The sequence below is a fragment of the Falco punctatus genome (genome assembly GCF_963210335.1).
Source record: "Falco punctatus genome assembly, chromosome: 10".
NCBI classification, from domain to species: Eukaryota; Metazoa; Chordata; class Aves; order Falconiformes; family Falconidae; genus Falco; species Falco punctatus.
In genome coordinates, this window is record NC_137590.1 from 34051373 (window position 1) to 34065738 (window position 14366).

The 14366-nt window shown below is 53.2% G+C and overlaps 1 protein-coding gene across 9 annotated transcripts in view; it reads left to right on the top strand.

Moving 5' to 3' along the window:
- LOC308070858 (TBC1 domain family member 3K-like) overlaps positions 1-14366 on the top strand; it is an 82394-nt gene that overhangs the window by 41731 nt on the left and 26297 nt on the right. Inside the window, exon 3 of one of the 9 annotated variants that reach the window (XM_080405500.1) lies at positions 5712-5988. The exons of 2 other annotated variants lie outside the window; for them this stretch is intronic. Coding sequence is in view for 4 of the 7 variants with exons in the window: in XM_080405496.1 (XP_080261622.1) it covers positions 6498-7065 (568 nt within the window). In the remaining 3 variants the exon portion in view is untranslated. Of the gene's footprint in view, positions 1-5711; positions 5989-6009; positions 6065-6298; positions 7066-8341; positions 8540-8630; positions 9260-11254; positions 13741-14366 lie in introns of those variants that run through there. 6 more of the 9 variants (XM_080405499.1, XM_080405496.1, XM_080405504.1 and 3 more) reach the window with 6 other exon arrangements.

Here is a 14366-nt window from a genome sequence, read left to right on the forward strand (position 1 = left end):
TTGTAGGTAATAGATCCACTGTGGGTTTAAGCATTGTATTTTCTAAAGTTCCTTGTGTTGTTTTCTCAAGCATATCTGATCGAAGGTGCTGCCTGAGTGCCTCTGAAACGCTAGGAATGGGAGGATGGTGCCAGGTTGGATGTCTTGCCCGTGTCACCTGGCTCACTGGGCTGTACATCCCCGCAGGTACCGGCCTCCCTGGTGGCACCTGCGGGGTCAGGTCCACACGAGACCAGCTTGGGGCTCCAGGTGCCACCTTTGCGTCCCTCGTGGGGCAAAATGAGGGATGAGCCAGATGACATGCTGGGGTGCAGTGTTCTCCCCCCAAAGGCAAGCTGAATTCCTGCCTTTCCTCGACGTTGGGATCGTGGCAGGAGGTTTCCAAACCCGAGGTGGGAAGAGGCTGAGTCGGCAAACCTGAGGCTGTGGCTCACGCTGGTTTGAGGTGGCGGGGGGATGCTGAGGCTGTGCACTGTTACATGGTGGTAGGTGCCACCAAGCGTGGCAGTCATCTGTCGTCCCTCCGAGGGGGTGTGCGTGCCGGGGGCTCGGCCTGGCTGCTGGGGGGTGGGGGAAGGTGCTGCCATCGCGGTGAGGCCCGTGAGACGGCAGCGTGGTGACATGGGCGCTCCTCACCAAGCCCCTCGGGGGCCGGTGTTCAGCAGCCCCAAGTGCCGAGGGTGGGCTTGCAAGGGAAAAAAGTGTTGTTGGGGTCTTTCAGGGTGAGCGTGGGGCTGCTGAAGGAAGGGGGGAAAATCATTTTATCCGCCAAGCCATGTGGACAGGCACCAGCTGTGCGCCCACTGCGCTGGGGGTGGCGCGGCTGTGCTCTGGGGCTGGGGGCTCCCCACGGCAGTGGTGGGGAGACGTGCTCCATGCCTGCGCGGGGTTGTGCTTGGCAGGAAGGGCTCTGGCCGTGGTTTTGGGAGCACTGCATCGGCTGCTGTTGGTGGCCAGGAGCTGGTGCTGCTCGGCACTGGTCGCTGCCCGGCGTGGCACCTCACCAGTTGCCTGCTACCAGTTCTGGGCCCGTACCAGTGGCTGGGAGACTTGCATCCTCTTCCACACATAGCTTTTACCAGCACCAACCCACCCGGCTGCACTTCCACCGCTCCCCTGAGCATCATTTTGTTGCACTTGTATCCCCGAGCGTCATTTAATTGCGCTTGTATCGCTGAGCTTCGTTTCGTTGCGCTTGTATCGCTGAGCATCGTTTTTGTTGTGCTTGTATCCCTGAGCATCGTTTCGTTGTGCTTGTATCGCTGAGCATCGTTTCGTTGCGCTTGTATCGCTGAGCATCGTTTTGTTGTGCTTGTATCGCTGAGCATCGTTTCGTTGTGCTTGTATCGCTGAGCATCGTTTCGTTGCGCTTGTATCGCTGAGCATCGTTTCGTTGCGCTTGTATCGCTGAGCATCGTTTCGTCGCGCTTGTATCGCTGAGCATCGTTTCGTCGCGCTTGTATCGCTGAGCATCGTTTCGTCGCGCTTATATATATATATAATAAAGAAACTCTTACTGCAGTGACATGGCCTGCTCCCAAATATCAATGCCATTTCATTTTCCCTGGCTGGAAAGTCACGTGTCTGTCTGTGTTTCAACCCCAGCAGTTTCAATGGATCCATTTTTAGCGTCAGTTTTAGTTTTACGTCAACCACAGTATAACAGTAACAGCCAAATACGTTGTGAATTGTAAGATGCGTTTTGCAGCCCTGACCAAATGACACAGATGTTGAATTCAATGATCTTAGAAAAAAAACCCCAAAAGGCATAACAAAACCCCTTGAGTTATTTTTATATTGATTTCTGAGCTGGCAATTTGCTTCTAACAGGGTGTCCTGCACAAGCACTGCTGTTTCGTAAGCTGAAGCATTAAGTCTGCCTTAAGTCTTTGCCTATAAAAACCATTTTATAAACATGTTTTCCACGGAGTGAAGAGGGGAGGACTTCTTGTGTGATCAATTTCCTCAAAGGGAACACAACCATTAAATTTTCTTGTTTATATAAAATGTCACTTTTTTCACAAAAAAAAGAAATAGCAAAAATTCCTGCGGCGGTGCAGTTGGGGTAATTTTAGGAGTTATCAACAAGCAAAAAGGAAGGGAAAGGTTATGTTGTAACTAAAAAAAGATTCTTTTCATACTCCTTAAAGATTTCGTCTCCAAACGCTGTCCTGCATATGGTTTAAGGCTGTAAAAGCGCTTGGGGAGACATTTTCTCAGTACTTTCCAGCATCGGATCAAATACTTCTTGTTTCCCTGAAGTTTTCTGTTGCTGGACATGCTTATGTGGGGCTTTGGTGGAAGAAAAGCCATTCAGGACAGTTCGCCCTTTAGCGTCTGGAGATGCTGTTTGAAGGTAAAACAAGTCCAAGGTCCTGCCGGCAGGGAGTGTCCTCTGCAGAGGCTGCCAAGGACAACTCACTGCTTGGGGTTCTGGGTTTGGAGGCGGTTTGAGCTGATTAAACTCATTAAAACAGCTGAAGGAATGAGGGTGGTACTCAGGACCTCGTTGGAAATACATATTTTCTGAGGGGCTGAGCATTCGTCTGTGTCAGGGTCAGGTTAGTGGCTCAGGCTGCCTCTCCTCCAAAAAACGGGGCGCAGCCAGGGCTCCGGCGAGCGCTGCGAGACCCACACAGCCTAAGTTGCGCTTTAGCTCAGCTTATAGATCGATAACTTAGGAATCATTCCCCTCGATGATGATTTTGGGTGAGTTTTCCACAGATAGGCTTGCATCCTGTCGTTAGTAGATTTTTAATTTTTTATATATATATATATATAATATTTTAAATTTCTTTTTAATTATTTATTTCATCGGTCTCGAGGGCTTTACGTAATGGTACATGTGTTCTTGCCTTATTTATGGTTTTAAAAAAGATGCCGTCCCCCCGTGCCAAGGAAAGCGCAAGCTGCTGGCAGCACTGTGGCTTATTTTTGTAGCCTTATTCCTTTGGCTTTGGCTAGTGACCGTGGCTAGCTCCGCGGGGCTCGGGGTGGCACTGAGGTACCAGCCGGGCCACGTGGCCTCACCCGCTGCTTTGGGCGTGTGGGAGGTGTGAGTGCCGCTAGCTGGTGGTGCCCGCCTGGCCCAAACAGGGAGTGTTTTAAATAGCAAAAGGAGATGCAATAAGAGCTTTTAGCGAACCCCAAATTGCCATGTAGAGCTGGAGGCAGGAGTGACTGTGGGGATGGTAAAAGGGATGAGTAGCGTGTCCCGTGGTGTTGCTACATGGACCAAAAAGAACAAAATATGGTGTTTTGAGAGGAATGCATGTACATGCGGGGAATGACCAGTGTTGTAGCTTCCTTTAGCTTATGGTTAAAGAAATGTAAACTGCTCTTAGAGCCTTAAGCAAACAGAAACAGCTGGTTCCTAAGTTCCATGTTTATAGAGTTCGTTTCCTGGTAGTGCATCACCTGAAAAAAGGGATTGCTTCCCCCCGCCCCCCCCCCCCCCCCCCCCCCCCCCCAGCTTTTCTGGCTTTTTTATAGACACTGGAATGGAGAAAGGAGGGAATGAGGACAGAAAATCAGTCTTCGAATCCCAAAGCAGCACATGGACTTTTGCATTCTTCAGCTTACTTCTCTTTTTAAAATGAGAAATCATTTAAATAATGATGTTTTAAAAAAGTGTTAAAATTCATGCATCTTGGGGGTTTTTGTGCTGGGTTTGTTTTGGTTTTTTTTTTTTTGTTTGTTTGTTTTGGCTCTTCTTGTCTGGAGAAGATGAGTTCCTGTCAAAAGAGCTTTAAAAAAAAAAAAGTTTGGATGCTCTTTTATTCCCCATGAGGTCTAAAAATAGAAGCTGATGAAGAATTACTTGTAGGCTCGCTGTTCTGCTTGGAGGGTTTAGCTTGTGTTTAAAGCTGCATCTTCTGCCACTGCAACAGCTGAGCGTTGCAGGAGCACCAAGGCTGGGCTTACCGGGTGTAAGCAGGGAGCAGAGCACATCTCTGCACCAGCCTCTTGCTTCCCTCCTCCCGGCTCCATCCTTGGGCAGAAGACCTTAACCCGAGTGCCGAGGCACAGCGCAAGAAACGCCTGTGAAAACGAGAGCGAGACCTAAGTGCTGGGAGCACAGAAAGGATGGTGGGAAGAGGGTTGAGGTTTTATTTACTGGCAGCGCTGCCGTGCGTGCTGGTAGTGGTGAGGCGGGTGGGTAGCATGTAAACGCAGCCTTAGGTAGTTTTTCTAGTTATTTCTGTAATGGAAGTAATTAAAGACTGATATATCTGGGTTTCACGGTATTGCCGTAGTCTAGGAGCGAAGCATCCTCATCGTCGTGTCCATGGCTTGCCGTTGTACTTTAAAAGCTTGGTGCAAGTTGGGAGAGCAGGGGGAAGTGTGTGTAACCTGCACTGCAGTGTGTGTAAGCACATTATAAGCTACTCAGTCATAACACATATGTAATGTAACCTGTGTTATAGTTTTTTTGTTATTTGTATAACTATTGTTATAGATTACTTGATGATAACGGTGGCCACCTCTGAAAGGGTGTGAAGTCTTCTGCTCTTCAGAGGCTCCAAGACATTGTGTCCGGGTGCTGGAGGGGTGGCCGTGGGGAAATCTGGCACGGGACAGCCCAGGGACGTGGGGGGATGTCCATTCGGAGGGGCTTGTGAGGGAGGTGAGGGGAGAGGGTGTTACTGAGGCGGCTGCTCACGAGGAAAGTGAGCTGTGCTTCTTTCCTGGGCATCAGTGCGCGCTTCCCATCCCCAGCGCTTGCTGGCTGCAGACAGCAGCATCACACTTCGGGGTGGTGTCTGGATTCCGCGCTTGTGAAACCCATGCGTTGCTTCTATGGGTTGATTCAGGTGACAATTAGGAACCAGTTTTTAAAAAACGACAGCTAGATGTCGGGCTCCACTGTCCTGCGAACGACGTTAGCTGTTTGGAGGTACCAGGTAGGTGGCTCAGGTGGTGCTGCCGGTGCCAGCTCTTCTGCCGTGCAGCTCGGTGATGGTTGTGTTACTGGTCTTAACCGGGCCAGAGTCCTGGACGAGTGACCTGGACCCCCCGTTGCATCCCTTGGTGGTGGCAGCGTATGCTCGGATCGGCTGACGTCGGGCGTGATGCTGCACCTTTGGCTTGGGCAAGGGTCGTATCCTGCCTGCTTGAGTTGTCACTAGCACGTGTCTGCTGGTACAAAGGTGTGATGGGCTCAGAGGTCTGCACAGGAAGCCCCTCCATCCCTGGCACTCAAGCAGACCAGAAAATGGGCTAAAGCACCACTGCCTGCTGCAGCCCAGGAGCCGGCTTGTGCCTGAGCTGAGCATCCCTGGATCAGCACCCTGGATTGGATGACGATGTGCGGCTGGAGGCATGCAGGCTGGTTTCTGGTACCTGGCACGTGTGGTCAGATAGTTGTAAAATTCCTGCCCAGCCCCAAGCTGAATCCCTGCAGCGAATCCTCTGTGTCAGCACAGGGCTGGGCTGGGCTGATGCTGTGAGCTGGGTGGGGAGGAAACTCATCCTGGATAAACCCACCAAATAACAAAATCTGAGCGTGACCCACACCCGGGGGTTTTCTTGCAGCGTGGGTGACTGTAGTGTCCTTTTTCCCGTTCCAGCCAGGCTGAGGCATTGCCAGGTTGCCCGCTCTGGTGGGACCTGCCTTTCCTCCGCCTGCAGAGACCCCCGGTGCTGGTGAAGGACGGTGCCTCTGCTGTGCCAGAACTGGAAAACTTACCGACTTCTTATTTTCTTTGCAGTGAGCCCGGGGGAAGAGCGGGCCTGCGTGTGCATCACCTCCCACCTTGCCTGTTCCCCCCGCCGCCGGCGGTGAGCCCTCGCGTGCCGGAGGAGCGGTGGGCAGAGCCGCAGCGGTGCGCCTGAAGCCGAAGGGCGGTGGGCTGGTGGGCTGCGGCAGCTGGGGGTCCTCACCACCCCTCGCAGCGGAGACAGCCAGCTCCTGCCAGGTAGATGCCTGCAGGGGAGAGGACAACTGCAGCGGGGCTGATGCATCTGGGCAGCTGATAGCAGGCTCAGGTGAGGGCACATTGCGTGCAGCTGGGTTGCCTCCCCATGCTTTCTCCTCCAAACTCACGAACCGGCTCTGGAGCAGGTGAGAATCGCCCTGGGAGCCATCGTGTGCCGTGGGTACGCGTGCTCATAGATCGGCAGGATCCCATCTGCGACGTTGCTGCATGCTCTGGCTTGCTGGGGCATTGCTGGTGGCATCAAAGCAAGTTGCAGTGGTGGTTGTCACTGGAGTGTTCCCGTGCCGCTGCTACGGGAGGTGAGCATGGTTTTATCCAGCGTGACATCCAGTGCAGGTCTGGATACAATGCGAGTTTACTGGGATAGGAACTTGTTTGAATTTTCCGTTAACACGGATAAAGTGATCTGTGGGCAGTCATTTTCAAAGACCCCCGAGACAGTTAAAACATAAACCTCCTTGCAATTCAGCTGGCTTAGTGCTCCGTACGCTCTAAAAAAAAACCCAGAAGAGCTCGCTTGCATGCTCTTGAGTTTTTGTTGTAGTCAAGGAAGTAAACATGCAAACAGGATCTCCTGTATCTGGGCTCGTCCTGCTTGATAGTAGTTTAATTCCTGGAGTCGTAGCTCACTTTGGGAGTGCAGGGATCTCCTCGTGGCAGCGGGGCTGCCAGCGAGGGCCAGCTTTGGACTGGTGGCGTGTTGCTGGAAAGCAGGTGCCTGGCCAGGGCACTTGCCGCTGGGCTTGCTACGGAGGGGGGCCAGAGCAGAAGTCCTGGATGCAAAGACCTTGTCCCCTTGGGGATTGCAGCTTTGGGTTTCCAGTAAAAAAAAATAATCCTGCGGCACCTGTGCTGATGGTGGGAGGGATGTTGGCCGGGGCTGGTACTAAGACCTGCGGAGCAGCTCGACTTCCGCGCAGGGAGCGGGTCTGGCGCGGGGCCATCACTTCCCCCTCCGGCTCGTCACCTCCCGGGCACGCAGCCCTGCGGGGCAGTGCCTGCCGGCAGCAGCCCAGCCTGCGCCTCCTCTTCGGTGGCTTCGTGGGAGGCTTTGAGGTTTCCTCGGGCCGTGGCGATGCCGTCGGGGCGCACCCGAAGCCGTGCTCGTTTTGGCTGCACTGGGTAGGTACGTGCGGCGCTGTGGCCCCGTGGCTTTGCTGCTGGTGGGCTTCGAGCGCGTGGGAGAAGAGCCTCCCATGGCAGCTCGCCTCGGCTCCCCGCTGCCCCCCACATCATCCCAGGCGGCCGGGATGGGGAGCCTGCTGCCGTTGGCAGCCTGCGTGCTTTGAAGCATGTCGGGGGGCCTGCTTCGTGTGCTTAAAAACCCACACCGGCAGGGTTTATCCAACGTTTCGCAGCTTGCTTTAGCCGCTTTGTAAGCAGACTGCTGCACCACTTCGCGTGGCCGGGTTTATTCCAGGGTGTGCAAGCGTGTAAGTGGCTGTTACAACTAGTAGTAGCTTTGTGAGTGGGAGCAGTGCTTTGCTGGGGAGCGGTGCAGACTGCAGGTGTGCCTTGTGTGAGGGTCTCACCCCGTAGCAGGTGGTGTATAATAAGCCTTTTCGTTTGCACAGATGCGTAAGCATTTCCCTCAAGCCCGCTCCCCCCATGGGTAGATTGCAGGCTTATAGCATAGACCGCTCAAGGCATAAAACACTGAGTTAAAGTGAGCTTTTAAAATAGAGCTTGAAACAGGAACAGCGACCTGTTGAGTTTCGGCAGTGGTGGCTGTGGTTGTAGTGAGGACGTACCTTTGTGACTTTATTCCACAGCAGTAGCTTCAGTCTGATGCAGGCAGTGTTTTAAGTACAGCGTGTCAAAATCTGCCTGCTTTCCCCCCTCCTTCTCTCTATTAACAGCAGTCTTTATTAGTAGTTAATTGGGCGCATTCAGGACTCCAGCACACTTTCATCTAAGCTCGTTTCTCCTTTTTCAGTGACCTTCTGCTTGCACTAGCATGCAGAACAAAAATCACACGCGTTTCCGTGCGCCTGGGTGCAGCTGGACAGGAGAAACACGCGGTGCTGTGAGAAGCAAAAATACAGATTTTACGGTTTTTCCCCTGGAGGTGGTGCATGCTGAGGAGGGGTGCAGGTGGTTGAGATGACTCTGCTTGGGGGATGTAACTGTTAAAGATTTTGCAACTCGGCTGCATTTGGCTGTACGCCAGCATCGTGCTTGCCTTTAGTTTGCTCTAAGTGGTGGATGCGGTGGGACTGGAGAAACAACCAAAATTCCAGTCTGTCGTCTCCAGTGGCTTGCAGAGATGCTTCTCTACGGTATAAAACATTTAAAGATTGGGTTCCAGAATATCCCCAAATCCAGCCCGAGGTTGAGAACGTGATGCTATGCTGTATTTTCTAAAAAAGAGGAGGTTTTACTGATACTTTCGTTTTCAAAAGCCCTTCTGCCAAGTGACACCGGATCTACAGTTCACCTTGCAGCAAAGTGAAGTTGAGCAATACAGTTCCAATGCTAGTGCAGCCTGACATGTAAAACCCACATGAAACCAGCGTAAAGGCATGTACAACTTCTGTGCTTTCCTCATAAGGAGGTGGAAGGGGCTTGAAGAGACGGAAAATTCAGCAGCTTTGTCTCAGGTGAGTTGCTTGGTGGCATCACCGCAGCTGTTCCAAAGGCTGGGAAGCTGCTTACTGGCCAAGGTGGCAACAGCCAAACTGCTTTGTGAGGAGGGCTGGGGGCGGTGGGGTCTGGAGTCATGGCTGCGGTGAATTTCTGGGAGGGCATCCCAAGACACGCTGATGTGCAACCACCCACGACCCTCTGCAGCCCCCATCAGCTGGGCTTCTGATGTCTGGGCTCCAGTCAGACCGTTTTGCAGTTTTGGTGGATTAAATCCTGCGTGCGGGTCTCGCGTCGTGGTGGAGTCAAGCGGGAGTTTGTCCTTGGTTTGTATACATTGAGCAGCGAGGAGGGGAGGGCCTGGTGGCGAGCAGAGGGCTGCAGGCGTAGCCTTGGCAGGTGACCTCTCTGGAAAGAGGTGGCAGCATCCTTGTCTTCTGCAGGTGCCGGCACAGAGGGAGCAAAACCGGCAGGGTAAGCAGGAGCTGCCGTTCCATGGGTGGGGGTGACGGGGGACGTGTCCCCACGCTGTGGCACGAGCAGCGCTGCCACCATACCGTGGGAACGCTTGGTTCCTCTTCTGGGCGGCGAGCAGGCTCGCAACATGCGGTGGGTGACGGGTGGGCAGAGGTTCCCACGCGCCCGGCCAGGCTGGTCCCGGCAGGGGCCACCCCACGTGGGGCAGCGGGTGGCGTCTGACTGGGAAAAATACGGGACTTTGCTGGAGGGTTGTAATGGTAAATCTGATTTATGGATATTAGGGTTTGCACCCAGTCTGGGATTTCTGATGCAGACGCTTTCTTTCCGCTGCTGGTACTTGAGATCCCGGCTGGTGAATTAATTTCTGGAAAGTTGCCCTCATCCACCGTTCGGAGCTTTTATTTCAGGTTTGCTGCTGCTGGCATTCCGTGTGGGTAGGCGGTACCGTGTGGCGCCATTAAGCATCTTTAGCTTTACTGTTGCTGGGATTCATTTTTACTTCCCAAAGTCGTAAACTGGAAGCTGCAAGTTGTAGTGTGAGGGGACAGATGGTGGGAGTTTTCAACTTGTTCTTTTCCAAAGGAACTAGTCGGTAACTTGGTTTCCGAATTGAATTTAAGTGTGCGTGGCTTGGGGCTTTCTGTTGGTTATAGCTAGGAAATTTATCTAATACCGTTCTTGCATGGTTCACGTTCTCTTACATTCCTGTTCATAGTGGCTTCACCTCGTGTGTTTGTCACGGGGGAAAAAACCCAAAACTGTTTGCTGGGGGAATAGAGTACTCAAAGGAGAAAATTAGGTGGCAGGCTTAAGAAAGTAATTTTAGTGGTGTATTTAAAAAAAAAAAATAATGAAAAAAAGCCTCCGATCTTATATAGGTATATGGAGAAGCGTGCGTGGCAGGTACAGTCTGTGCCTATGTATAGGCAGCCTATTTATATCAGCGCAGCATGATGTGTTTTGTCAAGCTTTGCAGAAAATAGATGTCTCGGTAGTTTTCATGTACATAAAGTGTCACTTCCCTCCAGCGAATGCTGTAACTTCGTGGTGTCAAACTACTCTGGTGTTCAGATATGCAGGGAATTAAATAATGGGCATACCTGCACTCAGTGCCTGCGTTCCGGGTGCGTTCTGGGTGCCACAGAGCTAAGCTGCATGCTGTCACACCTCCAGGGTGCTCTGAGCATCGCCTGGTGGGGCACAGCACGGCCTTTGCGCTCCAAAAAGCAGCCTTGGGCTCCGCGGAGGCCGGTGCAGCCACTTGCCCTCCCCATCCTTCCCACCGCCAGCGAACCTTTCCAAGCTTTTTCTTTAAACTGGGCCTCTCGCGCTGTTCTCGCAGAAAGAAAACCAGCGTGCTCGTGCCGGGCATGGCTCCTGCGCACCAGTCTGGTGTTTCTGGCAGCAGGGAGGCTTCGGGTGCCAGAAGGTCCATGGCCCCTGCGGTGTAAAGCCTGCCGCGCTACCAAGGCGCTCTTCCTTCGGTTATTCTACTCCAGAGTGTGGTCAGAGACTTTCAGAATAATTTCTACTTCATAAATATCTTGAAAAACAGCCCATTTAACTTGACGTACAGTTTATTTTTTCTCTCCAGCCCGCAGAACAGGTGTATTTTCAGCAGCATGTAAAGGGCCCGTGGCTCGTGGTGTTCCCCGGGGTCACTGCTGGGTCAGGTCCTGGTCACCTTATGACCCAGTGGCCTGGGTGAGGGGACAGCACACCCCAGCAAGGTCATGGGTGATATAAACTGGGAGGAGCAGCTGATGCACCAGTAAGCTGTGCTGCTGTTCAGCCAGAGCTGGGCAGGCTGGAGAGCTGGCGGAGGGGGACCTGATGGAGTTCAGCCAAGGCCAGTGTAGGGTCCTGCCCCTGGGGAGGGACAGCCCCAGGCACCAGTGTGGAGAAGGACCTGGAAGTGCTGGTGGGCAGCATGTTGCCCATGGGCCAGCAGTGTGGCCAAGGGGCCAGTGGGATCCTGAGGGGCATCAGGAGCGTGGCCAGCAGGTCGAGGGGGGTGATCCTCCCCCTCTGCTCTGCCCTGGTGAGGCCACATCTGGGGTGCCACGTCCAGTGCTGGGCTCCCCAGTTCCAGAGGGACAGGGAGCTGCTGGAGAGGGGCTGGCAGAGGCTGCAGAGGTGATGAGGGCATGCAGCATCTCCCGTATGGGGAAATGCTGGGAGAGCTGGGCCTGCCCAGCCTGGGGAAGGGAAGGCTGAGAGGGGATCTCATCGATGCACACAAATCTCTCCAGGGCGAGTGCCGACAGGACGGGCCAGGCTCTTCGCAGCGGTGCCCAGTGACAGGACAAGGGGCAACGGGCACAGACTGCAGCACAGGAGGTTCCTTCTGAATGTGAGGAAGCACTTCTTCACCTTGAGGGTGACAGAGCGCTGGGCCAGGCTGCCCAGAGAGGCTGTGGGGTCTCCTTCCCTGGAGACATTCAAACCCCACCTGAACACACCCTGCTCTAGGTGACCCTGCCTTGGGAGGGGGTGGACTAGAGGATCCCCAGAGGTCCCTTCCCACCCCGACCCGTCTGTGACTCTGTGACCTAATTTGAATTATTTGTCTCCATAACAACCAAAAAACAATGTCAGAAGTGGGGGAGTGAATTTGCATCTGAGTTAAACTTTGCAGAAGAAAGATGTGAGAAGGAGAAGATGCAGATACATTAGGTGACGCCATGAGACAGTTGCTCAGACCTTGCTGCTTTGAAAAATGAGCAAAATTAATGGGAACGTTCGATATAAGAGCTGCAGCTTGGAAAAATAAGACAACAAGATGTACTTTAATACTTCTATCCTTGCTCTGTTTTGATTGTGGAGTCAATAACGGGGAAGGATACACCTATTCCTGCCGTGAATTTACAGAGTTTGCTTTTCCCTGGTGTCTGCATAGATGAGTGTGACGCGGTGAAATGCCGGTGCTGGTGGCTGATGCTGTGTTGTGGCAGAGCTGCCCTGGTAGACCTGATTATTGCGTGTGCTTTAATATTTCTGTCACACTGCTGGCGCCTGGGAGCGATGGCTGCTTTCCGAATGAAGAGTCAGGGAAAGGTGGATCTCCCAGCCGCCTCCATCCGTGCCTGAACGACACGGTGGCAGCAAGCAGGCTGCATTAAGGAGTTGGTAAGATGAGACAAATAATGACTGACAGCTGTCTGAAGGTGCAGAGAAGTGGGCTGATCCTTGGAGACAGCGCTGATGCCCGTCATGACTCCCCCATATTTTTATTAATTGCTGAAGGAAAACCCACATTCTTCAGCTCGTCCCCAGTGCTATGCCTTTGGCTGCTCTGCCTCACCCCATGCCAAGTGCTGCCGGCGAGATGCAGCTTCAGCCAGAAGCTGGGGTAGCATGTTCTACAAGAACCCTTCAGGTTCCTCCTGGAGGGCAGTCAGGGTGGCTCCTGGTGTCCATCAGAGAGCTGCAGCAGCAGCTTGGAGTAACCTTGCTCTCAAGCAGCTGCTGACAGTGTTTATCCATGGGTCGCGGTGCTCCTCTTCTCTGCGAGGAGGTGGGCACCAGTGCTTTGGGAAAGGACCAGAGCGCAGCGACGCAGGAGTTACTTTCCAGCTTTAGATGCAACGCAGGAGTCAACCTGCTCTTCTTTATATTCCAAATTTTGTCGTTTCTTATGAAGTCTGTTCAAGTCTGCTTTCAAGTCTGTTCTGCTACGGGGGATCCCAGATGCTCCAGGGAGCTCCTTTCAAGCTCTACAAGAAACCTCTGGACTGTGTTATTGAAGTTGTTTAACTTTCAGATGTTCCGAGTAAATCACTGGATCATTTGTAATATGGCCGTGGGGAAAATATTTTTAAAGCTGTGTTGGTGGCTTTTAATAGATTTTTCCCAACCCTGCTGAATCTTTTCACAGCAGGGCAATAGGCAAAACCTCCTTAGAGCAGGCAAAACGCCGTCTGCCTTTATAGCAAGCTATTCTAAGAGGATTTCTACTCTTCAGTGTTCCAAGAACTTTTCCAAATGCTAAGCTGCTTGCAACTGTGGACTGAGATTACTGTGCCTTGCTGCTGTTGAAATGCATAGTATCTACCTGCGACCTGCGGTGAGCTGGCAGGACCCTGAGGGACAGCACCGTGTCGGTGACAATGCAGCGTGATTCCCAGTGCTGGCCCTGTCTGCACCGAGGGGGGTTATAATTCGTAGCGGGAGCGTGGGGAAAAAACTTAAAACTATTGAAAAAAGCTTTAAAAAAAAAAAAAAAAAAGCAACTGATCACTGGGGAAGGGCAGCACCAGGAGGATGTGTAGCCGTGGAGGTGAGGCCGTCCCCGCTGCTGCCCGTCCCCGCTGCCGTGGCCGGTACCCAGCTGTGGCAGCATCCCTCCCGTAGCCACCGGCGTTGGTGCCGTGGCCGTTGCGTGGTCTGAGCTGGGCTGGCCGCAACTCCCTGGGGTTTCGGAGAAGGATGCAGCAGACCTTCCCTCTGCTCTCTTCCTTGAGCCTCCCGTGAGGACGGTGGCTCCCTGGGGATTCTGCCTGCCCGTGTTTTCCCCTCCTGGTGTTAGATCAGCCTTTCCTGTGGTGAAGCAGCGGGTTATGGCTTGACAGGGAGGATGCTCCTCTGGGCGTTTGCAAGACAACGCTCAAGCTGCGTTTGACCTGGGAAGTTACCTTGCTCATGTGTACGTGCGTGGGACGAGGTGAGGCAGTGGGCACGGACCTCGGGGAGCTAGACTGGGTCTTGTTCAGACCAAGACTGGTCCATCTCGGGTTAGGTGAGACTCTGCAGCCATCTTGCTGCCGTGTTGTTTTTCTTCTGGGGGTGCGTATAGTAGGTGTTCATCTAGAGGCCAATTCACTTGTTGCGTGCACGCTTCAGCAGGCAAAACCTTCTCTTTGGTTTCTCCTTCGATGCTAAATCTGCCTTCAGATGCCTCTATACAAAGCATCTCGGAGGCTCCACATCCATAGCTTGGGGCAAGAGCGTGGTGGTTTGCTGCCAGCCCCACGCGGTTTGCATGGGTTTGCAGTGCCCCGTGCAGCGCCAGGGCTCTGTGCCCGGTGTGCCGGTCTGCGTCTGAAAGCACAGTGTCTGTCGTACAGGCACGTGTGTGCCTAAGAACAGAGGGATGGCGCCTCATCTCCCGGCAGAGATGCCTCCCCCTTGCTCAGATTCGGCGTGTCCCCATGCCGAGAGCGGGGAGCTGGCGCACAGCGTGCCGGCAAGCTCCGTGCAAGCTCCGTGCAAGCTCCGTGCAAGGGCTTTCCACCCTCAGCCTGATTTTACCTGTGGGATACAGCTGGAAGCTGAAGTTGTCAGCAAAGCCTTTTTCTATTAGCACTTTCCTAAAATTTAATTCCTGTGCTGTATACTTACCTTCTTTTCCCTCCCCTTTTTGTT